This window comes from Lepus europaeus, chromosome 7 (assembly GCF_033115175.1).
Source record: "Lepus europaeus isolate LE1 chromosome 7, mLepTim1.pri, whole genome shotgun sequence".
NCBI classification, from domain to species: Eukaryota; Metazoa; Chordata; class Mammalia; order Lagomorpha; family Leporidae; genus Lepus; species Lepus europaeus.
In genome coordinates, this window is record NC_084833.1 from 62,460,240 (window position 1) to 62,486,465 (window position 26,226).

Here is a 26,226-nt window from a genome sequence, read left to right on the forward strand (position 1 = left end):
CCATTCTGGCCCCTGGACCTGGAGGGTGAGTGTCCCCCAAAATGAGGGACCAGGAGAGAGAGGGATCCTGGGATCCTGGGAAGTGGCTGTCAGCTGCCTCCCAGGACTGCAGTGAGGCTCTGCCTAGGTGACCTGGGGACCGGCAGAGGTGCTTGGGAAGCGGGCTGACTCTGTCGCAGGGCAGTGACCACACATGCTGGGGGTCGCCTCACCTCAGGGGGCACAAGCTCACTGGAACTTGCTCTGAGGCACCCCCTCCTGGCACGAGTGAATGCTTCCTGGAGGGCAAGGGGAGGCAGGTGTGCAGAGGGGCAGGCTAGCACCCTCCAGGCCGCCTGTGTTGTATGCTCAGGTTTCAGCATTCCCTACTTGAGCCTGAGTCTCGGTGGTAAAACTAGAACGACCTGCACAGGGTCACAGCAGAGCTGGCACGAGCATCAGGCCTCCGGCTCTGTGGCAGAAACTGCACTGAGGTGCTGTAGAGGGACTGGCTGCTCTCTGCAAGCCCAGTTCCATCTTCTGGGAGACCCCAGGCAGGTCATCAGCTTTCAGGGTCTCATGTCCCCATCCCTGAAACTGCCGCGGCGGCACGACACAGTCCTCCCCCAGGCTGTTCCACAGCTGTGCGTAGGGTTGCCTTGCCTGCCCTGGCCAACCTCAGGCCTCCATGAGCCCGAAACCTCAGGGAGGGAGAGGCGAGAGAAGCCCCTGTTGCGGGCTAATGCCCTGGGGTCATTTCCCCATCCTGGGAGGTGCACCTTGGCTTGAGTCTGTCATTCCTGAGTGCCCCACCACCACCAGATTGGACCCCCTTGGGGACAGAGACGGGGTCTACAGTGTGCAAGACACAGCCTGGCGAAGGCTGCTGAATGGCCTGCAGAAGTCCTGACGGTGCCGGGTGTGGACCCGTCTGTGAGGGTCAGTGTCAGTCACACCATGCCTTGTATGGGCTGTTTCCATGTCCAGGGTCCAAGGTAACCTCAGCTCCTCCGCACACTTACCCCATCGGACCTCAGGAAGTCTCTCCTCACCCTCACCCTCGTTGTCCAGGTGGGGAAGGCGAGGCCCAGCAGAGTGAAGGGGTGAGCCTCCGGCCACGACACACTCAAGGCAGCCCTGGAGCTCGAGTCCAGCTCTTTCTGCCAAGCTCCCCCCCTGGGCCTTGCACGAGCAAACAGTGCGGTGTGCTTGGTCCTCGGTGTGCAGGGGCGCGAACCCTGCTCAGGAGTTACTGGTGTTATGCTGTAAGGGAAGACATTCCAGGCGGAAATCCCCAGACCAGCGCTTGCAGGAACGACATGGGAGCAGCCCCCGTGTGTTGCTTTTGGTCACTGGGACCAAGGGAAAAAGTCCAGGAACACGATGCTCTTGGCAGATCAAGTAGTCACAAAGCAAACGCTGGAGTCTGGAGGACACGGCTCATGTGTCGAGTGCTGGAGTTCCGGGACAAGTTACAGTTCCCATTCTTTGTCTGTCATTTGGTTGTGTTTCTGTCAGCAAAAACAGCTTCATAACAAACAAAATGAGCGCAAAGATTCAGAGCAGCCAGGTTTTGTCACAGGGCCACATGGAGAGAGCTGGACAGGAACGAGGCCCCCAAACCAGAAGCGTGGCTGGGTTCCCTGGGCAGTGAGTGAGCAGAGCAGCCCCGGGGTAGCCCCGGGCTGGAGGATGAGGGCTCGCTTTGTCTCGGTGCAGCAGTCCAGTGCCTTGATCGGTCACCTTTTGTCATCCCAGCAAGTCTGTATTAGCCAGTCTTGGCGCCAGCACTGTGACCTTTCCGTGCGAGTCTCACTCTGCATCTAGAGACGAAACCAATGAGACCAGGAGAGCTGCGGGAGCACTGCCCCGGAAACCACCGCCCTCCGTTCCTTTCCAAGTTGAGGTCGTGGCAGCTCAGAAGGAAGGGCGGAACACCAAGCCGCAGGAGGCCCAAGGCCCAGTGATGCTCTCCGCCTGGGCTCTGGCTGGCCTGCGGGTGTGGCCGTGGGCTGGGGGGTGGGGTCAGAGAGGAAGGGAACCAGCCATGTGCGGTGAATCCCTGGCTTGACTGAAGCCCAGTCAGTCCCTGAGACCAAGGAGCCAACATTGAATTCTGACACTGCGGCGGGGCCGCTAACTGAACTCTGTCCCTGGTCACAGACCAAGTCTGCAGTGCCAGTGGCGGTCTGTGACCAGCAGCTCGCACGGGCAGGGGAGCAGAAGAGGACAGTGCTGTCTCCTGTGTCTGACGGCCCTTGCCAGGTTCACGGAGAAGCACTTCACACATTCCTTCCGCTGGAATGCACGCTGCCGTGTGGCTGCAGCATGGTCACAGGTCCCAGTGCCGAAAGTGGGGAGTGTTCATGCCACTGTTTGTCCTTGCGGGGGCCACGGCATTACCCACAGGTTCCAGACGCCGCCGCGGCAGCTCAGCCTCCTGGCTGGCACGGGCTGGGCCAGGACCTAACCCAGACCTTCTGCCTTCTTCAGTCCCTGTGGGCATCTCCGGTGTTGCTGCTGGGAGTACAAACAGCTACAATCCTTTCGGAGGCCCATTGGCAAATTCTAACAAAATTAAATACAGACATTTTTGACTCTCAAGTTTCATATTTAGGAATCTGTCCAATTACTGGAACCAATTTACAAAGCTGCATGTACAAAGATGTTAAGTTCAATTTTTCTAATAGCAGATGGCTTCAAACAACCTGAACACTCATCACAAAAGGGATGTTTAAATGATGATATATCCAAGCAAGTGAATGTAAGACAGCTGTAAAACAAGTGATAGTAGTCCCTCTTCGGTGAATAAGCAATGTGTACGAGTGAGTTTTACTCGCAGAAGAATGTCTGGAATGCACACTGCCTGGCACCAGCTCTGCAGAGGAGGGCTGAGCCGGTCCTCAGTGTGGCTGGCTGGAAGCCAGAGGGATTTAGCCTTTAACCAGGAGTGTTCTGTCCACTCCTGCGACACTAGTAAGATCTCCCCTGACACAATCACTGCTTCTCAGTGTGGAGGGTTAGAAAAGGGGCAAAGAGTTCAGGATGCCCCCTCCTGGAAGCCAGCAGTCCCGGCCTCCAGGGCGACAGCAGGGACCCTCCTGTGCCTTAGAGCAGTAGGCACGGAGCTCACTGCTCGCCGCCCGCCAGCATGCCCCTCCCATCCAGCACAGGTCACAGGTCCTCACAGACCTGCCTGTTGTCTCCATGGAGGAAGAACCTTGAAAGCAGAGGTCATAACTTAGCCATGTCCGTCTCTAGTCCCCAGGGTGTTAGACTTGGTGCGTGGGTGCCATCAGGGACTGTATCCCACGGACGGATCAGTTTACTTCCTGCTCTCTTCATCTGTTAAGGGGTTCATGGAAGGCCCACAAGTGTTTTAAGAAGCATGGTCTTTCTGGAAAAGCCTTGTTTACCTGAATCTTTTTATAAGGAAACATAGAAAACATAATTGCATGTTTTTATTATTCAACATTTTATACATAATAAATACAAACTTTTTACAGCCCCGGGGAGAAAGCGCACCTGCAGAGGCTCCCTCCAAGCCTTGCCCGTGCTCTGTGATGCTGGGTTACACGTCCTGGAGGGAGGGGTTGCTTTTGAAAAAGAAGGCGTATTTTTACAACTTTGTGTTTTAAAATAAAATTAGCAGCTCTTCCAGAAAATATTTTAAAATATAACAAAAGATTTCAAATACCCTCTGAGGTTGTGGAAAACCCAAATTCAAGGACAACTTGGCTGCTACAGGGAGAATGCAAGGCCGGGTGGAAGCACTGCTGTTTAGTGAGCACGTGTCGGCAAACTTGAAAATCTCAAAAACCACCCCGTAACTTCCTTTTTAAACTTAAGAATAAGTTTGATAAACACAAAAAGACCTCAAATAGATCAACAGGTTAAGAAATGAAAAAAACAAAACCAAAAAACCCACCAACATCATGGAGAAGATTCATCAATGGGTATTATCACCGAAGGGCTCATGTGACTAACAGCATTTCTTCAGTGTTGACCTTACTTTTGGTCAGAAATCCCATGGGGACATTTGGCGAGCATTTCAAGTTTTTAGAGATTCTTAGGAGGGACGGAGTTTTCAAAGCTCAACACAATTTTGAGTTAAATTCTGCAAATCTGATTTCTTAACCAAATAAACAAAAAGCAGCGGGTGAACACCTTGTAGTCCACAGACGCCTCACTCCCTGCTTCCACGGGAGTGGGCACCAGGGCCCTGGTCTGCAGCAGGCCCACTGGGCCGCGGTGCGCACCACTCTCGGCTCTCCCCGCCACGTGGCAGATGCTTGTCTTTCCCTTGCCGTCCCGCAAGGACGCAGGGCGGGCAGTCCTGTCCTTTTTCCTGGAAGGCTGGTCTCCTCCATGGCCCCAGGTTCTTCCTCCCAAAGCGATGGCAGAGCAGTGGGATGTGGAAGCCGCATTCTCCACAGGTGGCAGGTGGTCTGGACAAGCTACAACCTGGCCACGTGGGGGAAAAACCAGTGCTGGGGGCCTCCCAAGGAGAGGATGCAGATCTGTGCCCTCAATTTATCCGAACACTCAGATTTACACATACTGATCAGAAGTGTAGATGCTGGAAAACTCAGGATGAAAAATACTCAGATACAAACAGGACATTGACTCGGCCCAATTCAGATCTGGAAGCTCCATTTCTGCTTTAGCCGTCACCTCCTATCAGTCTACCTCACGGACACGACGTGGCTACTGGTTCAGCCCCTCCATACAAACTCCACTACTACTAAATGAACGGCATAACGTTAATACAAAGAGGACACTGTTCTTTAAATCTGTTAGTTGTGGAAGAGATGTGCGTTAATGCAATTGGCGCTAAACTCAGGGCGGTCTGCCTATTTCCCAATAAATTTCACTTAGTCTGGGGACTGACTTCGGGGAGGAGCCAGCCTCTCCTGAAATCCCTCCTTCTGTTTCCTTATGTAGCCAGCATGACCTGATTAATACTTAATCAGATGAGCAAAAGCCACTTGAAGAAAGATGAGAATCTTTGCCACATCCTGTGGCCACAGTAATATACTGTACGAGTGCACATGATCAGTAATTCTGTGACTGTGCCCTGGACGAGGCCTGGTCTTGAGTCTCATATAAAAACGGGCCGCTGGTAGGCACGAGGGCTGCCCCTCGCTGCTTCTAGGGCCCGCTAGGATTTGTGCTATGGTAAGAGATGACATAGAAAATGACAACAAAAAAGGCACAAAATATCCAAAACATGGGAGGAGTCCCCCAGGCCACCCAGTCACATGTAAGCCTCCTCGTTTTTGCTCCATTCAAGAGTCATCATGCAAAGGTGCCTAGAAACAAGACGGGCCAAACACGAAGCCTGGCCTTGATTGTAGCAGTAACGGACGGGCACCGCCGTCATCACACCAGCGTGATCTCCACATCCTCCATCTTCTCTGCCGGCCTTCGGTGGCTCTGTGTGGGCGGCGGGGGAGCTGCCCGGACCTGTGCGGGAAACAATTACATGGATTGTCAGTCGGCTTCCTGCCTGGGTGCCTGCAGCATCCTCAAACCCCGGCCACTCATCTGTCCGAGGGCACGGGCTGCCTCGCTGTCTCAGAAATGCTCCGAGCTCACGCCGTCAATCTAATCTTCACTGTCTCCCACACCGAGAAGCAAACCCACAAAGCAGGTTGCTGCCTCGGCAGAAAGTCCTGTGGGCACAAGCTTCACTGGGGCCCTCAGGACCTTCTCAGCCCGGGCCTGAAGTGAGAGAGAGCAACGCTCAGGGAGCGAAAGCCTCAGCCTGTCTCGGGAGGAGAGGTGGGCTGGGTTAGGTTGGGGGGCTCCCCGAGCCATGTTAAGAAGTACGTGCGTTATTCTGTAGGTAAAGAGGAGTCCCTGGTGGATTTTAAGCAGTATCAGATGAGGGAAAAGATGACTCAGGTAACATTTTGGAAAAAAGATCAGAGGTGGGCAAGCCGAGCAGGATGACAAATCAGATGTCTGTAACCATCCGAGTGAGAGCTGACACGAGCCGGAACTAGGGCCCCAGCAGTGGGGGCAGTAGAGAAGTGAAGATTTGAGAGCTGTCCCAAGGAAAACCACGCAGGGTCTGATGACCACACCTCTGCGAGACGGGGGGCCAGCAGAGCACTGAGCGCCAGTAGGGTGGGAGTTCCTTTCACGGGCACTAGAGGGGAAGAAGCACATCAGGGTGGGAAGATGCTCAACTCACTTTACTGAGCTTTGGGGGTGTGGGACAGAGACACAGAGATGCTCACAAGTCTGCAGCCCAGGGAGGAGACTGCACTGATAGCTGTAATCTGTGAGTTGTGGGGACACAAATGGCTGTCAAGACTGTGGGAGCAGTTAGATCACCTGGGGATAGTGCACTCAGACTCCAAGAGAGAAGCAGCCCAGGGACAGAACCATGGGAAGTACTGCAGAGACGGAGAGGCAAGGCGTGTGCAAAATCCGCGGAAAGGAAGGGCCTGAGAAGCAGAGGCGGGAAGCAACCAGGAAGTGTGGTGAGGCTCTCTCCAGTGCTACCCCACCACCAGACCTGTGCCACTACCGCCTCCTGGACCACCTTCAGTCACTCCCCACCGAACTGCCAGAGCAATGCTTTATTTATTTATTTTTTAAAGATGTATTTATTTATTGGAAAGGCGGAGTTAGAGAGAGAGAGAGAGAGAGAGAGAGAGAGAGCGAGCCTTCCATCCTCTGGTTCACTCTCAAAATGGCCATAACAATGGCTGGAGCTTGGCCTATCTGAAGCCAGGAGCCTGGAGCTTCTTCCAGGTCTCCCAAGTGGGCCATCTTCTACTGCTTTTCCCAGGCCTCAGCAGAGCTGGATCAAAGTAGAGCAGCCACTACTCAAAGCAGTACCCATATGGGATGCCAGCGCTGCAGGCAGCTACCTTACCCACTATGCTGCAGTGTTGGCCCCCATAGCAATGCTTTAAAAATTCAAAATTCAAAACCAGTCACCTGGCAGTATCTTCCTATCAGATTTAGGATAAAGACTCAAGTCTGTCACAAGGCCCTCAGTGCAGATCTGGAGAATGGATGAAGGCAAAGGTAGCCAGGTTCAGGGAATGCTGGGAGGTGAAGGAAATGAAATGGTGAAGTGTCTACTGAAGTGAGAGCTGTGACTCAGGCGCAGAGATGGCGTCAAGGTGGCAGGGCATCAGGGGTGAGCAGAGGTGACATCTGTGCGAGAACATTCTCCCTGAGAACAGGAGCTCTCTGAGGTCATGAAGCCTATCGTACTTCATCTCCAAAGAGGCAAATGTAGGCCTGGAAAGTAGGTTCTCAATAAATACGTGCTAAAAGCAAAGTGCTTCTGTTTTACAGTTAGACCACCTGACGTTCAGAGACCTTGCTATAGCATAACACATGTCTGTGGCTATCATCCAGCCATCTCGCCATGGCTCAGTGAGAACCGCACCAGTGCAGACTAAACATCCCGAGATGAACCGATTTTTACAGCCTTCTGGTCAATAGCTCTTTTTCCCTTCCCATACCCCTTTCATCCTTGCTTGGCAGAGTCAGCAACAACACAGAGGCCATGGGGAGCATTCATTTCTGACCGTCAGCTTGGAAGAGCTCTGCACTCTGCAATGCGGGCAGCCAGCAGACTTACCGGTCGCAGTTTGCCGTATGAGGTCTCGGGAGTGTGCCTCGACGCCTGTGAGAATCCTGGGGATTCCGCGTGGAGGCTGTTTTCTAAGGGAAAGGATCAAGGAAGCTCATTTTATTTGTGTTGCTGAGCAGGGAAAGTGCTAATGCAGTTCTGTGTGTGCCCTTCAGGTGAGTCTGCATTTCTGAAGTGGAAATGCACTTAGGCCCACACCCGGGAAACCCTTACCATTCGCTGAAGGAGAGCGGGGGAAGTACTGGGAGCTCCTCTTATCTGGGCTGGGGTAGGGGCTGCTGGGAGGCTGGTCGTACAGCGGCAGTGGAGGCAGCGAGGTGTGCGGCTTGGGGGAAGGAGAGATCTGCAGCAAAGGGAGGGAGGTTACGGGGCGCGCCTCCCCAGCAAGGAAGGCTGGAGCTTTTCTGCCTGCGCTGCTCACATTCCTGTCCTCTGGGGGCGACCCTGAAACCTGGTAGCCCACTGGAAGCAAATGGGCTTAAAATAACCACCCCAAGCCCTTCTGTGTCACACTTAACTTCTTCCTCTTGCAGACCTCATTATGCTGCTGATCTCAGCTTATCTGAAACAGTTACCGAGTGGCACCATTCTCTAGGATTCTACTGAGAATGTATCAAATTACTCAATCCAGTAAACCCAATGAAGAACGAAAAAGAGGCCAGTTTTTTTTTTTTTTTTTTTTTTTTTTTTGGAGGAGGTGGGGGCGATGAAGGTAAAATAACTGGCCGTGTTTCTGCTGTACACGTCAGACTGCGTGGTCATGGTCACCATGCAACAAGATGGCAAACTCGTTTCCCACTGTGACAGATTCCCACAGAGAACAAACCAAACTGACCAACTCAGGGCTTTCCTTCAAGGCGAGTTTCCCTGTGAGGAGCTCAGCCGAGGGCCCCTTGAGTGTGGGATGCGGGCTCTGGAGGGTCCTGGCTACTAGGGAGGGAGGCTCTGACAGTGGCACAGAGAGCGAGCCAGCTGATGTTTCACCACACAAACCAGCCACAGAGACCACACATTCCCTCTCTGGTTTTGCTTTTTTTCTCTCCACCAAACTGAACTTTGGTATGTCATGTGCAATTTAGCATTTCTGTTAACCTGTTCAGAGAAAAGAACACGGAGAATGGAGGTGTAATATGGCCATATTCCAAAAGGGCCTGGCTGACACATCTCTGGTTTCCCGAATTTGGTTTTGCAGACACATGTAACTGAGGACTGGAATAGGAGGGGTGAGATAGAGGCTATGGCCCACCTTTGCCTAGACTGACAGATCCCTCAGGAGTCATTTTGTTTAAACACCTTCTAATTCAGCTTCTCCCCCTTCTCATGTACCTGAATCTCTCTCATCCATGGAGTGTCACCATTTTCTGAGGCTGAAAGTTCTTCCACTAGCACCGATGGGAAAACTCCAATCCGGCCGCTGAATTCCCCTTCCCAAAAGCCATCATCATCTTGGTTTTCTTTGTTCACGATGCGGATGATAGCCCCCTCCGGAAAAGACAGCTCATCATCTGTCTGGCCCTCATAATCATAAAGTGCTTTCACAAAACAGACTAGGGAGCAAGAGAGAGACGGGTCTGGTAAGAACACTGACACCCAGATGGCTCTGCAACCATCCCAGTGCTCACGTGACAGCCAAAAGGGCATCACACGGAAAGCAGCAAAGCTGTCGCTTCTTTACCTCCTGAAGATCAACTCTAGGGTTCCACTATCTAGGACTAACATGGCCAAATATCGGAAAACATGTTGTGGGGTAGGAATAAAGCTGTGCTTTTTAACCTGCAGGGTAACACGGTTTAGGTCAAAGGTGACAAACAGAGAGTGCCATGCCAGTCTTTACCACTGGCGTCTCCGTTGAGGCTGCCCGAGACGAGCTCCGCTTCCGTGGAGTTGCTGGATGTGTGCGAGCGGCTGTCCAAGGCGGCCAGGGACTGCAGCATGCTCAGCAGGCTGTTCGAGGTGGGGAACTGCAGGTACTTCTCTGGCACATAACCCACTTGGCCAACTTTATTCCGAGCCTGGGTAAGAGACATGTCACAAGACAGGTTTGCACACACGAACTGGACAGGGCAGGACAAGAACCAAAGCAAATTCCTAGAAATGTCACAAGAAGGGGCGATATGAGCAAAGGAATATACCTTTACCCAGTCTTCCATATCTCCATCTTCAATCACTTCTAACACCTCATGCTCCTCAATGGTCAACTCATCTGGTTGAGAAGCCTGCAGTGTGGGATGGTCATGGACAAAATTAAAAAGGTTAGATAAGGAGCAGGTGTGCGCTGATCACAACAAAAACTGGGGATCAAAATACTGAAATGATTTTGAGAAACAGAAAAATTTTAATGCTGTAAAACTATCATGATGAAGTGAAGTTTTACTTTCAAAAACGGAGCAAAATAAAATCACGACAAAAACTGAAGAAACTGAGTCTTCAAGAGGCAATCCGGTTTGGTGAACAGAGCACCACACTGGAAGTCGAGGCCCTGGGTTCCAGCTCTTGTGTCTACTAGTAAGTCGCTCCACGAGATGCCTGCATTCCCTGCCACTCCCTGGAGGACGGGGAAGTCAACGTGGGATGGAAACACAGAGCCATGATGACGTGGGAAGCACAGGCAAAACAGATGGCGCTGAACTGGACCTGTGACCAGCGGGCTGCATGGAGGTGCATGCTGTGAGAGTGCAGAGAGCTATGTCCATGGATTAGATGGCGGCTTGAACACAGCCTAGGCTGATCCAGAGTCACTGGAACACTTGCGCAAAAGAATGAAATTGTGGGACAGGAAATGACTGAATGCAATCAAGCTTTGGATTTATTGTGCTCTGACTTCAGTGTGGAGACTGGGCTTATCTAAACACACATATTGTGCTGGTGCAATTACCCCTGACAGCAGGAATCTGTTAGTACCAGCCACCCCGATGTTGCCCATGAGACTGCTAAACCTGAGAAGAAACTGTCAGAGGCTCAGCAGAGAGGCTGGAGAATCCGTTAAGCTCTGCTTCCTAAGGAAACCTGCCTGTCACACGTAACAGGCAGGGGCGGGATGCATCTCGCGGCTCTCTAGTAAATAGTCCTGACAGCTTTCCCAAGTCCAAGATCAGTTCAAACCATGACCAAAGACTGTACAGTCTTTCAATTTGACAATCTCAGTGTAAATAAAATACCTTCATGTTACACAAGCAAAAATAAAGCAAGAAAATAGGTCACTTCTAAGAATAACTTAATGAACATTATTAAAACATTTACTCAAAACCTAGATTCTGGATGAAGCCTTAGGCTGACCAATCAGAATATTCCAGAACCAGATTTTTAAGTAAATTACTTCTTATCTAAAAATATGAGGGAGGAAAAACCTGTCCACTTATTCTTGACAGCTTTTCCAGGGAAATTTCTTTGCTACTCTGAAGCCATATTATGCCTTGTATAGACCAGCAAAAGGCAATGCTTTCCTAATTACATGGAAAGACTTAACAAGTATCAACATGACCAGTCCATAATGTGTGTGAGCACAGAGCAGGAGACATACAGGTCTTATTTAAATATGTTTAAATATTTAACACATGTCTTCTTTAAATATATATAATTTAAATATAAATATATTTAAATGGATTGCTGTCCTTGCACAAAAGTCACAGAGGCCCATGAAAGTTGTTTGGTGTACCCCAGCTTGACTGGACTGTCCCCACACAGTAATGATCAATTCTTCCACTTTACAAGGTCGAGTCCTTGTGATGACAACCAAGATCCTACAGAGTTTGGTCCTCATGAGTCTCCTGGCGCTCCACTCCTTGTTCTCTGAGCATATCTGGCCTCTATGCTTCCACCAGGCTGCCCTCCTATCCAGCACGCCCTCTCCCTCTTTCCCATTGGATGAGTGGACAACATTTCTGTGAGGTTAGATCCAGCTTTAGTTTGTTTCTATGAGAAAGCAATTATAAGACATCTTTGAAACTCAATTTTCTTTTTTCCATTAGAATATAAGCTCCTGAAAGCAGCCTGTTTGTTTTGTTTTGATCAATGATATATCCCAGAGCCTAGAAAAGAGCACAGCACTAGTACACGGTAGATACTCAAATATCTGTTGAGTGAGCGGCCTGCCTAATAATATTGTCCTATAGGGTTTGTTTTGTTCTAATTTGAGAGGGAGAGAGAGAGAGCGAGCTTCCATCCAGATTCACTTCCCAAATGTTTGCAAGGCCAGAAACCAGGACCAGGAACTTAATCACAGTTTCCCAACCACCTGAACCAAGACTGCTGTCTTCCAGGGTCCACAATATCAGGAAGCTTGAATCAGGGCCTAGAACTGGGCATCAAACCCAGGTACTTACTGATACGGGACCTGGAATCTCTTACTAGTATCTTAAACTCTAGGCCATATGCCTCTTCCCCCTTATTGGGTTGAAGAGATTAAGAAATAAACAATAATAGCTATTAATATTATGCATGGGGTGAGGTCCAGCACATGGGTTTCCCCAAACCACCCACAGTGGGCTGGTTGCTTCTTCCTCCTTCCATTCTTCTAAGGCTTTGAAGACCCCTCTGACACTGACTGCCAGGGCACTCTAGCCGTGTAGTCCCATAGACCACGGAGAGAGAGCAGCAAGGGCAACCATGTTAGGAAGGACTCTGGCGCCTCTGAAGACTACAAGGCAGCAAGAGTGGCCCTTGTGGAGTTCGTGGCGGGGGTAAGGGAATGGGCGGACACGAACCTGGACTAGCAGGGGCCCGGTCAGCTGCACAATAGGTCTCAGGGTTTTTCCTACATGTGATGGAAAGCTTAACGAGGGTCTCAGGACGGGGAGGAAGGGGAATAAAATAACATCCTTCACGTGTTAAAGATAATTCTGGCTGCAGTGCAGAAAATGGGCTGTCGAGAGGCAAATATGAAAGAGAAAGACTCAATTATAAGCACTCCCCTGCTTCCTTTACAGTTATCAAAGCAATGGCCTAGACCAACACGGTAGCAGTGTTGATAGTAAAAGTGAAGAAATTTAACGTATGTTTTGGAGGGGGGCTCAGTAGCACTGGCTGAGGGGAGCGAGGGAATGCGGTGAACTGGGGAAGTGAAACATTGACTTTGTGGTGAGTAAAATGTCAACTGGACAGTAGGACAGGGGTGACAGGGATTAAGAACTATTAGATCAAATAAGGTTTGGAAATTCTGTGTCTGATTATCTGGGTCCCTGCTTAACATGCATAACAAGAGGTGGCAATATCAGGATGAGGAAAGGCCAAGTTTTAAAAATCACTTAGTGAGATAATTTTCCTCTGACATCAATTTGAGGATCGTCCTAAGGAGGGTCTACATGCCATCCAGGTGGAGACAAGTCTACTTACTGAAAGTCACCAGATGCCAAGCACTGCGCTAAGCACTTTGCTATAAAAGCATTATCTCACTGAATTTTCACACTTTACCCCTAGGATATGGATAAGGAAACGGAGGCTCACAGAAAGTAAGGGACAAGTGATAGGTCGTATCACAAATGAATGGCAGCAACAGGATTTTAGCCTGGACAGTCTGAAGTCAGAGGCTATTGTGTTATGTTGCCTCTGACATTATGGAACACCAATTCTACACTAAGTACAGTAGGAGAGGCTAGGCAGACACAGTTGCACGTACCCTCAGAGTTGTCATTATTTAACATTAGCAGTATGTTAGAACAATACAAACCTTGTAGGAATAAACAACTTTGCAGGTGAGTGGGTAATTTCTTAAGGTGCCAGAAGGGCTGGAACTGCTGTCGTCAAAAGCATCCATGTTGTCTTCAAACTCTTCTCCTTCTTCTCTTTCGGTGTCTGCATTCAGCTAGGGAAAATTAGAAGTCGTTGTTTACTTTCTTCAAGAGAATGGTTAAAAGTAGGAAAAACATGTATAGTCTGTTTAAAAATGCTGATCTAGGTGCTGGTGCTGTGGTGTAACGGGTAAAGCTGCTGCCTGCAGCACCAGTGTCCCATATAGGCACCATTTGAGTCCTGGCTGCTCCACTTCCCATCCAGCTCCCTAATACAAAACATGGAAAAGCAGCGAGGATGGCCCAAGTCTTTGGGCTCCGGCAACCATATGAAAGACACGGAGGAAGCTCCTGACTCCTGCTTTAGTCTGGCCCAGCCCTGGCTGTTGCAGCCATCTGGGGAGTTAACAAGCAGATCTCTCTCTTTCTCTCTGCCTCTGCCTTGCCTTCTCTGTAACTCTTGACTTTCAAATAAATAAAAATAAATCTTTAAAAAGATAATAAAACAAAACGCTAATCTATCTATTCAACTGCAATAATCATGTTTTTATTTGCATTTTTCATGTCAAGAAAGAACAGGGTTTTTTTTTTCCCCAAGAATTTATTTATTTATTTGAAAGGCAAAGTTACAGACAAAGAGAAGTAGAGACAGAGAAAAAGGTCTTTCATTGGCTGGTTCACTCCCCAAATGACCACGACAGCTGGAGCTGGGCCGATCTGAAACCAGGAGCCAGGCACTTCTTCTGGGTTTCCCACATGGGTTCAGGAGTCCAAGCGCTTGGGCCATTTTCCACTGCTTTCTCAGACCATCAGCAGACAGCTGGATCACAAGAGCAGCAGCTGGGACACAAACCAGTGCCCATATGAGATGCCAGATCGCAGGCAGAGGCTTAGCCCACTACACCACAGAACTGGCCCCAGGATAGGGATTTTTTAAACCCAACAGTAAAATATCAGTATGTAAGAAATATTGATCAGTATTCTTCTCAGAAGGCCTCTTACCATTTTAAACTGATCTTATTAGGAAATACTAAAACGATTTCTAAGTGCTATCAAGGATGTGGTGAAACAGGCAAAACAGGCTTTCATCCATGGCTGGTAGGAACATGAATTCATATGTCCTTTTTGGTAAAATAACCTGCCTACAACTAAAACGTACCACTTGACCTAATAATTCCACTTTTGTGAATCTACCATAGGATATAAGACTATATTCTAAGATAGTTACTGCAACTTCACTCATGACAGCAAAAGCCTGAACACAACCTGTACGTCCATCAATGGGGGAATGTTTGAATGACCTATGGTGTGTCTATACTTAGATGACCATCACCCGTCAAAAACGAGTTTGAGAAAAGAAAGCTCAAGAATAAATCCTCACAGATATGGTTACATGATTTTCAACAAGAGTGCCAGGATCATTCATTAGGGGAAGGACAGTTTTTCAATAAACGTGGCTGCAAAGACTGGATACCACATGTGAAAGAATGAAGCTGGAGCGTTTCCTTACCCAGAAGTGAACTCAAGTGGATCGAAGACCTGAACGTAAGGGCTAAAGCCACAGAAGTCTTAGAGCAAAACAGGGAAAAGCTTCATGACACTGGATCTGCAATGTCACTAAAGCACAGGCAAGGAAAAGAAAACCAGACAAGTTGGACTTTATCAAAATTAAGAATTTTTGTCCATCAAAGGACAACAAGGTGACAAGCGACAAGGAAACCCACAGAGTGGGAGGACATATTAGTAAATTGCATTTCTTTTTCTTTTTCAAGATTTCTTTATTTTATTATTTTTATTTTTTTTTATCTTTTTTTTTTTGACAGGCAGAGTGGGCAGTGAGAGAGAGAGACAGAGAGAAAGGTCTTCCCTTTCGCCGTTGGTTCACCCTCCAATGGCCGCTGCGGCCGGCTCATTGCACTGATCCGAAGCCAGGAGCCAGGCGCTTCTCCCGGTCTCCCATGCAGGTGCAGGGCCCAAGCACTCGGCCCATCCTCCACTGCCTTCCCGGGCCACAGCAGAGAGCTGGCCTGGAAGAGGGGAAACTGGGATAGAATCCGGCGCCCCAACCGGGACTAGAACCCGGTGTGCCGGCGCTGCAAGGCGGAGGATTAGCCTGTTAAGCCACGGCGCCGGCCAAGATTTCTTTATTTTGAGAGGCTGAGTTGGCCGGCGCCGTGGCTCAACAGGCTAATCCTCCGCCTTGCGGCGCCGGCACACCGGGTTCTAGTCCCGGTCGGGGCACCGATCCTGTCCCGGTTGCCCCTCTTCCAGGCCAGCTCTCTGCTGTGGCCAGGGAGTGCAGTGGAGGATGGCCCAAGTGCTTGGGCCCTGCACCCCATGGGAGACCAGGAGAAGCACCTGGCTCCTGCCATCGGAACAGCGCGGTGCGCCGGCCGCAGTGCGCTACCGCGGCGGCCATTGGAGGGTGAACCAACGGCAAAAGGAAGACCTTTCTCTCTGTCTCTCTCTCACTGTCCACTCTGCCTGTCAAAAAAAAAAAAAAAAAAAAAAAGAGAGGCTGAGTTACAGACACAAGAGAGGGAGAGAGAGAGACAGAGGACTTCCATCCACTCATTTACTCCCCAAATGGCCGCAACATCTGGAGCTAGGCAGATCTGAAGCCAGGAGCCAGATGCTTCTTACTGGTCTCCATGTGGGTGCAGGTGCCCAAGCACTTGGGCCATCTTCCACTGCCTTCCCGGGCCATCAGCAGAGTGCTGGATCAGAAGAGGAGCAGCTGGGACATGAACCAGTGCCCATATGGGATGCCGGCGCTGCAGACAGAGGCTTCACCTATTATACCACAGCACTGGCCCCCGTAAATTATATTTCAAATAAGGGGTTAGTATATAGGTATATAAATAATACCCAAAGTCAACAAAAGCAATACAATAAAAAAATGGGCAAAGGACTTGAATAGATGTTTCTCCAAAGAAGATATATAAATGGCCAATAAGCACATGAAAAGATGCCTGACAACATTAGTCATTATTCATCAAAACAAAATAACACTTGACATCCATTAGGATGACTATTCAAACAACAGAGCAAAGAGAAAATATCAAATGTTGGCAATGCTGTAGAAAGATTGGAACCCTTACAGACTGGGAAAATAAAATGCTATTACAAAACAATATGGTGCTTCCTCAATAAAATAAACACAGAATAACTAATAATTCACAATTTATTTTTTCCCATGGGTCTTTTTTATTATTAGCATTTACTATTATTATTTTTATAGAAAACTTTTATTTAATAAATATAAATTTCAAAAGTACAACTTTTGGATTACAGCGGTTCTTCTCCCCATAACCACCCTGCCACCCATAAGCCATCCATCTCCTACTCTCTCTCCCATCCCATTCTTCTTTAAGATTCATTTTTAATTATCTTTATATACAGAAGATCAACTCTATACTACATAAAGATTGCAACAGTTTTCACCCACACAGATGCATAAAGTATAAAGTACTGTTTGAAGACTAATTTTACTGTTAATTCTCATAGTACAACACATTAAGGACAGAGGTCCTACATGGGAAGCAAGTGCACAGTGACTCCTGTTGTTGATTTAACAACTGACACTCTTATTTATGACGTCAGTGATCACCTGAGGCTCTTGTCATGAGATGCCAAGGCTATGGAAGCCTCTTGAGTTCACAAACTCTGACCTTATTTTGACAAGATCATAGTTAAAGTGGAAGTTGTCTCCTCCCTTCAGAGAAAGGTACCTCCTTCTTTGATGGCCCCTTCTTTCCACCGGGATCTCACTCACAGATATCTTTCATTTAGATCATTTTTTTGCCACAGTGTCTTGGCCTTCCATGCCTAAAATACTCTCATGGGCTTTTTAGAGAGATACAAATGCCTTAAGGGCTGATTCTGAGGCCAGAGAATAATTCACAATTTCACTTCTAGATATATAGTCAGAAGAACTGAAAGCATGGACTTGAATAGATATTTGTAAAGCAATGTTTATAGCAGCAGTATTTACAGGGGCCAAAGGGCAGAAGCAACCCTAGGATCTACTCACAGATGAACAAAATGTGTGTCTGCACATATAGACAAAATATTATATATATATATGTGTGTGTGTGTATATATATATATATATATATATATATAATGGATTATTTTTCCATCTTAAAAACGAAGGAAATTCTATGCATGCTACAACATGGATTTACTTTGAGGACATTAAGTTAAGTGAAAGCAGTCACAAGACAAATATTATGATTCCATGTATATGAGATACCTAGAGTAGTCCAATTCATATAGACACAAAGAAAAATGGTCATTGCTAGGAGATGGGGGCAAGCAATGGGGAGTTACTGTTTGATGAGCACAGACTTTTACTTGTGCAAGATGAAAAGATTTCTGAAGGTGAATGGTGGGATGATTCTGCAACATGAATGCACTTAATACCACTGAACTGTGTAGACAGGATGGTAAACTGGTATATTTGACCCCCACACACATGCATATGACAGGCACAATCCCTTCTGAAACGTAACACAAGGGAGATACAGTTTTTAGCTTAGTTTCAAGGTACATTACCCATCACAGTTAAAAGGTATATATTAATTATATATATTTATATATATATATTTATATATATATATTTATATATATTTATATATATAAATGATATTGACTGTAAAAAAAAGAGATCCATATGTATTTACTCTAAATACAAATAATACTCATATTTACTCAGGACCAACATCTGACAGGGGAAGGCAGAATAAGACAAATTACCCATCCATGGTCAGTCAGGCTAGTAGCAAAACAGGCTCAGACCTTAACTCCTCATATCTCAAACTTACAATTCTATTGTCTTCCAAACAAGCATCATGTCACGTAAAAGATAAATCTGTGGGGCCGGCATTGTGGCACAGTGGGTTAAACCACTGACTGCAATGTCAGCATCCCACATGGGTGCCAGTTTGAGTCCCAGATGCTCTACTTCCCATCCAGCTCCCTGCTAACGCTCCTGGGAAAACAGCAGAAGATGGTCCAAGTCATTGGGTCCCAGCAGCCACGTGGAGAGACCTGGAAGAAGCTCTTGGTTCCTGGCTTTGTGATGGCCCAGCCCTGGCTGTTGCAGCCATCTGGGGAGTGAACCAACGGATGGAAAATCTCTTTTCTCTCTTTCTCTCTATTTTCCCTCCCAACTAGTCCCTGTTACTCTGCTTTTCAAATAAGATAAATCTTTAAAAAAAAAAAAGATAATGATGACATTCTAGACATTGCCACAAAGCTAACTTTATTTTATTTTTTAATTAATTTATTTTTTAATTTATTTGACAGATAGAGTCAGACAGTGAGAGAGAGAGATAGAGAGAAAGGTCCTCCCTCCGCTGGGTCACCCCACAAATGGCCGCTATGGCCGGTGCTGCGTCGACCTGAAGCCAGGAACCAGGTGCTTCCTCCTGGTCTCCCACGCGGGCGCAGGGGCTCAAGCCCTGGGGCCATCCTCTACAGCCCTCCTGGGCCACAGCAGAGAGCTGGACTGGAAGAGGAGCAACCGGGACTAGGACCTTGTGCCCATATGGGATGCCGATGCTGCAGGCGGAGGATTAACCTAGTGAGCTACAGCGCCGGCCCCAGCATTACCACAAAGCTAACTTTCGATGTATTTTTATATATTTAGAAGATGTTGTCTTCATTTTCTAGGAATGGTTACAGACATTTTTAAAAACTGTGGGTATTACAAAAACAAAACAAAATAAAACTTGTGCATTTACAAAAATGCGGGCAGAACAAGTTTCCAAAAATATATATATGGAATGTTACCATGTACTGTGCTTTGGCACTGGGAATCAATCCAAAGCACTTTGTCTTGGCAACACTGGTTGATTCTAAGCATTCCTTCTTTCCGCTCTCATTCTGAGCTCCTGTTTTGATTCTTACGGAAGGGAATGAACGCTGCATCCCTGCGTCAGGGATCACTGCCCCTTGTCTCTCTGGCTTGGGCAGCTCCAGAGTGAGTCGTCTCAACTCCGCTTTCCTCCTCTTCCACCCTCGGAACCTAGTCGTCACAGTGTCTTCTTGACCCAGCATTTCTAGAATCACATCATTCTTCTGTCTCTTATCTTATGCTGCTTTCTCAACCTGTTCTCTTGTCACTTGACAGAACTTCAATCCAAACTATTCTTTGTAGCTGTGCTAGTATTTTTCATTCTTCAGATGTTGTAAAATGCTACTCTTATTCCAAGGGGAGATAAGAAGTACCTTTTGGAGTTGGTTTTAGCAGCCATTTTCTTGTTTCTTTTTTTTTTTTTTAAAGATTTATTTTATTTTATTTGAAAGAGAGAGAGAAAGAGGTCTTCCATCCGCTGATTCACTCCCCAGATGGCCGCAATGGCCAGAGCTGCATCAATCCAAAGCCAGGAGCCAGGAATTTCCTCCAGGTCTCCCATGTGGGTGCAGGGGCCCAAGCACTTGGACCATCTTCTACTGCTTTCCCAGGCCACAGCAGAGAGCTGGATCGGAAGAGGAACAGCTGGGACTAGAACTGGCACCTGCATGTGATGCCGGTGCTTCAGGCCAGGGCTTTAACCCGCTGTGCCACAGCGCTGGCCCCAGCAGCCATTTTCTTGTATTTGGCGAAATAAGCTGTGCAGGCGTCCTTGGCTTTCGGGCACTGCCATGGAGGGGACAGCAGTGGGGCCCGGGCCCTCAGACTCGGGCTGAAAGCCGACTGCTGGTAATTTGTCCACCAGCTCTGGGGAAATTATTTAACTTCTCAAATTCCAAGATAATTACTTCTTTGCAGGGTAAACATAAAGAGTAAATGAAGTAATAAGTTTAAACCCCTTAACACATACTTGTTGCACAGAAAGAACTGAATAAATCATCGGTTTTTGTTATTTTTATGAAGAAGAGAGACTCTAGATAAAGAATTTGGTAGTAGCTCACACAGAGGAAGCAGTTCCATGTAACTGACCAGAAAACCTCTGAACTCCATCTTGGCAGAGAAGTGATCACAGTGACATTATCCTAAACACAACAAATTGAGTATAAAAGATGATGTTAGACATATTAGGAAAGGGGTTGGTGCTGTAGCATAGTGGGTAAAGCCGCCGCCTGCAGTGCCAGCATCCCAAATGTGTGCCAGTTTGAGTCCCAGCTACTCCACTTCCAATCCAACTCTCTGCTATGGCCTGGGAAAGCAACAGAAGATGGCCCAACTCCTTGGCCCTTGCACCCACGTGGGAGACCTGGGAGAAGCTCCTGACTCCTGGCTTCAGATGGGTGCAGCTCCAGCCATTACAGCCAATTGGGGAGTGAAGCAGTGATGGAGGACCTCACCTCCCTCTCCCTTTCTCTCTCTCTCTCTCTGTCTCTGTCTCTGTCTCTGTCTCTCCCTGTAACTCTTTCAAATAAATAAAAAATAAATCTTTTAAAAAAGATATTAAAGAGGAGTGGGTGTTGGTTAAGAGGCCCACGTTCCACAGCAGAGTACCTGGGTTTGGTCTCCTGGTAACGCAGACCCTGGGAGGCAGTGGTGGGGAAAACCTGGATTTAGTCCCAGGCTCCTGGCTTCAGCCCCTGCCTAGCTTGCGGGCATTTGGGGAGTGAGTGAGTAAATGGGAACTCTCTCATTGTCTCTGTCTCTGTCTGTCTCTGCCCTTCAAATAAATAAACAAACACAAAAACTAGAAAAGAGAAAATTGAAGCCAAATTAAACCGAAGAAAGGAATTAATTAAAACCAGAGCAAAAAAATCAATGAAACAGAAAAATAAAGAAAAACCAATGAAATCAAAAGCTGGCTGTTCACGAAGATCCATCTAATTGATACACCTCTAGCAGAATAATAAAGAAAAAGAGAAGAGACAACCAAAATAAGGAATGAGAAGTGACATCACTACAGACTGTTCAGGTAATCAAGGGATAACAAACAACTTCACGCCAAAACACTTGGCAACCTAAAGGAATGGCTAAATTCCTTGAAAGAGATAAGTTACCAAAGTCCACGCAAGAAGAATAACTTGATAATCCTGTATCTACTGAACAACTGAGCTCTGAAAATTCTTACAAAGAAAACTCCAGGACCAGATAACAGCTCTGGTGAACTCCACCAAACATTTAAGGAAAAAATTCTACATAAGGCTTCTAGGAAATTGAAGAAGAGGGGATACTTTTCAAATCATTCTGAAACAAGCATTACACGAAAACCAGACAAAAGCATTACAAAGAAAGAAAACTACAGATCGGTATTTCCCATGAACAGAGATACAAACATGCTTAATAGCAAATCAATTACAACCCATATGTAAAAGAATAATATCTCATGACCCAGAAATGCAAAGTTAATATTTGAAAAAGTCATCAGTGTAATTTATCATATTAACAACTAAAAACAGGAAAGCCATTTGACAAGATCCAACACCCATTCCTGGCATTAAACTAAACAGAAATAAATGCAGCTTCTGTAACATGATAATGAGCATCTACAGAAACCCTATTGCTAACATCGTACTTAATGGTGAAAGACTGAATGTTTTCTTCCTCAGTTCAAGAATATGGCAAGGATGTCTGTTGACTCCTGCCACACACATTCAGCATTGCACTGGGAATCCCAGTTGTTACATTAAGGGGGAAAAAGACATCCAAAGTAGAAAGGAAAACCAAAACTTTATTTGCAGGTGACACGGTTATCAATAAGAAAGTCCTATAAAATCTACAAGAATGCTACAAGCACTGATAAATTTAGCAAGGTTGCAGGATATAAGATTAACAGAAAAAAAGTCAACTGTATTTTTATACTTAGCAATGAACAACTGGAAATGAAAATTGTAAAACTTTTACTTATTATTATTATTTCGAGAGGCAGGAAAACAGAAAGAGACAAAGATTTTCCATCTGTTGGTTCACTCCTCAAATGCCCAGAATGGCCAGGGCAGGGCCAGGCAAAGGCAGCAGCTGGAAACTTAATCCTGTCTTCCCAGTGGGTGGCAGGGACCCAAATACTTCAGCCATTTCTTGTTGTCTCCTACAGTGCCCATTAGAAGGAAGCTAAAGTGGGAGCACAGCTGGGACGTAAATCCAGGCACTCCAAAATGGGATGTGGACATCCCAACACAGCACATTACCTGCTAATCTAAACGTCTGCCCCAGAAATAAAAATTTTAAAAATCATTAACAATAGCAGAAAAAACTGTGAAACAAGAATAAGTCTGACAAAGGATGTGGAAGACCTATACACCAAAAACTATTGCTGATGGAAATTAAAGACCTAAATAAATGGACAACGTTATGTTAAATAGACAGAAAACTCAATATTATTAAAATGTCAATTATCTTCAAATGGATCTACAAATTTATCTCAATCCTACTCAAAAATCCTGGTAAGCATTTGTGGAGAAAACTGGTTTTAAAATTCACATGGAGGGCCGGTGCCATGGCTCAACAGGCTAATCCTCCGCCTAGCGGCGCCAGCACACCAGGTTCTAGTCCCAGTCGGGGCGCCGGATTCTGTCCCGGTTGCCCCTCTTCCAGGCCAGCTCTCTGCTATGGCCCAGGAGTGCAGTGGAGGATGGCCCAAGTCCTTTGGCCCTGCACTCCATGGGAGACCAGGAGAAGCACCTGGCTCCTGCCTTCGGATCAGTGTGGTGCGCCGGCCGCGGCGGCCATTGGAGGGTGAACCAGCAGCAAAGGAAGACCTTTCTCTTTGTCTCTCTCTCTCACTATCCACTCTGCCTGTCAAAATAAATAAAATAAAATAAAATAAAATAAAATAAAATTCACATGGAAATTTCACAAGAACTCTTAATACCCAAAGCAACACTGAGAAAGAAAAAAGCTGGAGGACTTACATTAGCTGACTTCAAGACTTATTGTAAAACTACAGTGGGAGTAAGCATTGTGGAACAGTGGGTTAAGCTGCTACTCAGGATGCCTGAACCCCATAGAGGGGTGTGTGGTTCAAGTTCTGGTTTACTCTGCTTCTGATTCAGCTTCCTGCTAATGTGCATTTTTTGGAGTCAGCAGATGATGGCTTAAGTTTTTGGTTGCCTGCCACCCACATGGGAAACTTGATTGAGTTCCAAGAGAAGAGAGGAGAGAGAAGAAAGGGGAGAGAAAGTCTTCCATCTGCTAATTCATTCCCCAAATCCTGCAATAGCCAGGACTGAACCAGGATAAAGCCAAGAGCCAGGAACCTCCATCTGGGTCTCCCACATGGGTGAAAGGAACCCAAGTACTTGGGTGATTATCTGCTACCTCTCAGGTACATTAGCAGCAAGTTGAATTGGAAGTAGAATTGTCAGGATTCGAACTGGCACTCCAACAGGGGATGCTGAAGTCTCAAGTAGTAGCTTAACCACCTGTGCAACAATGCCCCCTCCATCTTTTGTTTTTGTTTTTGGTAAAGATTTTATTTATGGGGATGGAATTGTGGTATAGACAGTAACACCTCTGCCTGCGGTGTCTGTGTCCCATATGGGTGCCAGGTCAAGTCCTAGTTGCTCCACTTCCCTGCTAATGCACCGGGGAAAGCAGCAGAGGATGGCACAAGTGTTTCGGCCCCTGCACCCAAGCAGGAGACTGGAAAGAAGCTCCTGGCTCCTGGCTTCAGTTTGGCCCAGACAGGGCCATTGTGGCCATTTTGGGAGTGAACTAGTAGATGCTAAGTCTCTCTCTGTCACTACCTCTTTTTCTCTCTGTAACTTTGCATTTCAAATATACAAAACAAGTTTGTTAAAAAATCATGATTTTATTTATTCATTTGAAAGACAGAGTTAGACAGCAGAGGGGAGAGAGAGAGAGAGAGAGAGAGAATGAATCTTCTATCCATTGGTTTACTCTACAAGTGACCGCAATAACCAGGGCTGGGCCAGTCTGAAGCCAGGAGCCAAGAATATCTTTGGGGTCTCCCACGTGGGTGCAGGGACCCAAGGGCTTGGGCCATCTTCCACTGCTTTCCCAGGTACATTGGCAGGGAGCTGGATTGGAAGTGGAGCAGCCAGGATACGAACTGGTGTCCATATGGGATGCTAGCACTGTAGAAAGCAGCCTAAACCGCTGCACCATTTTACATCTTTTCAGTGCCTCCTGTTTTGGTCTTAGCTGTCAGTACTGAGACTGATTCTCTTAATCTGTGGACACAAACTCAATAGACACACTCTGCTTGCTAATTCTCAGCACCTAGCAAAGGGTCTTGAGAGTGGGGTTGGCTCAATAGGTGTTTACTGAATTGAACAGTGTGGTTATTTTGATTATGGATTTCACTTTTTAAAATGATGCCAGCATCCCACATGGGCTCTGGTTCATCTCTCAGCTGCTCCATTTCTGATCCAACTCCCTGCCTGGGAAAAGCAGCAGAAGATGGCCCAAGTGCTTGGACCCCTACCACCCATGTGGAAGAGCTCCTAGCTCCTGGCTTCAGATCAGCCAAGCCATGGCCATTGCAGCCATTTGGGGAGTGAAGCAATGAGTGAAACACCTATCTTTCTGTCTCTCTTTCTCTGTTAACTCTGACTTCCAAATAAATAAATACATCTTTAAAAAAAAACAACAACACCCTGCCCATTTGGAAATACTGTAAATCTGAAAGTGACTACAGATTTTGTTTTTTGGACTGCAGATTTTTGTAGCTACATTCTATTATTTACAACAGTTTACATTTATTTCATTACAAAAGTCCATTTTTTAAAAAAAGATTTATTTATTTTATTTGAGAGGCAGTGTTACAGAGACAGAGCGGGAGAGCCAGAGAGAGAGAGAGAGAGAGAGAGAGCGAGCACGCGCTTCTATCCACTGGTTCACACCCCAAGTAGCCACAATGGCTGGGGCTGGGCCAGGCTGAAGCTGGGAGTCAGGCACATTTTCTAGGTCTTCCACATGGCTGGCAGGAGCCCAAGTAACTGGGCCACATTCCACTGCTTTTCCCAGGTCATTAGCAGGGAACTGGATAGGACGTAGAGCAGCTGGTACTGGCGCCCAAATAGGATGCTGGCATCTTAGGCAGTGGCTTTATGTGCTACGCCATGATGCCGGCTCCCATTATTTGTTTTCTTTGGAATTTTCATATTTCAAAACAAAGCCTATTGGACTCCAAGGACAATAGCCCTAATAAGGCAGTTGGCACCAACTACTATGCCAAAGGTTAAGTGCATTTAATCTCTTTGTCTTTCAACATTTTCAGCATGGTCTCTTCACAATGAAAGGGGTCAAAATTTATTTCTGTATAACCCTGCAAGTGCTATGTTCTTAGAGAGCTATACAGCAAAGTAGACTCTCAGTCTGCCTTTGTAAATAGATGAAGACAGGGAGGTCATGTGAACACCGTCAACTACAGTTGGAAAAACAAAAGAAAACAAAAACAAACAAATGAAAAAAAAAAAAAAAGAATGGGAGGAATAAAATAAACCAATCTTAAGTACGTAGATTTCTGAACCAGTAACCCCATTTCTGAGATCTATGAGTATGCTACAGAAAAAATCCTTGATATGGAAAAAAGAGACATGTATAAAAGTGTCTTTAAGAGCATTATTTAGAATAGTGAAAATCTGGAGGGACTCTAAATATTGTATCTTATATATAAACCTTGTATCTAAATATAGTACTTAGGTGAATTCTGGCACAGCTTCCTGATGGAATACTACAAAGACATCAGAAGGCTGGTGAGGAAGAGCATCCAGCACGTGGCATGTCAGGTGAGTAAGATACCAAATTCAACTTCATCTTGCAAATATGGTACAAAAGGAATATTAGAGGAGGAATACATATCAAATATAGGAAATATATATCATGTCACAAACTACACATATATATATAATTTTTAGTTTTATTAGGAGTCAGTCTTTATTCTCTTCAGGAGGAAAAAGAGAGGACACCTTACATCCCTCCCATGCCTTGCAGGGTCACCTTGCCCACGCTTGGGGTCACTCACG

The 26,226-nt window shown here is 46.7% G+C and overlaps 1 protein-coding gene across 2 annotated transcripts in view; it reads right to left on the minus strand.

Annotated features, from left to right (window-relative positions):
* Positions 1-3,425: 3,425 nt before the first annotated feature.
* The window catches only part of FCHSD2 (FCH and double SH3 domains 2), a 292,425-nt gene continuing 269,624 nt past the window's right edge, over positions 3,426-26,226 (minus strand). For both annotated transcript variants that reach the window (XM_062196673.1, XM_062196672.1), the window contains 7 exons: positions 13,266-13,400; positions 9,733-9,816; positions 9,435-9,612; positions 8,927-9,147; positions 7,814-7,943; positions 7,589-7,671; positions 3,426-5,445 (listed from right to left, as the gene is read on the minus strand). In XM_062196673.1, the coding sequence (XP_062052657.1) occupies positions 5,362-5,445; positions 7,589-7,671; positions 7,814-7,943; positions 8,927-9,147; positions 9,435-9,612; positions 9,733-9,816; positions 13,266-13,400 (915 nt within the window). In that variant the 3' untranslated portion in view covers positions 3,426-5,361. The remainder of the gene's footprint in view (positions 5,446-7,588; positions 7,672-7,813; positions 7,944-8,926; positions 9,148-9,434; positions 9,613-9,732; positions 9,817-13,265; positions 13,401-26,226) is intronic.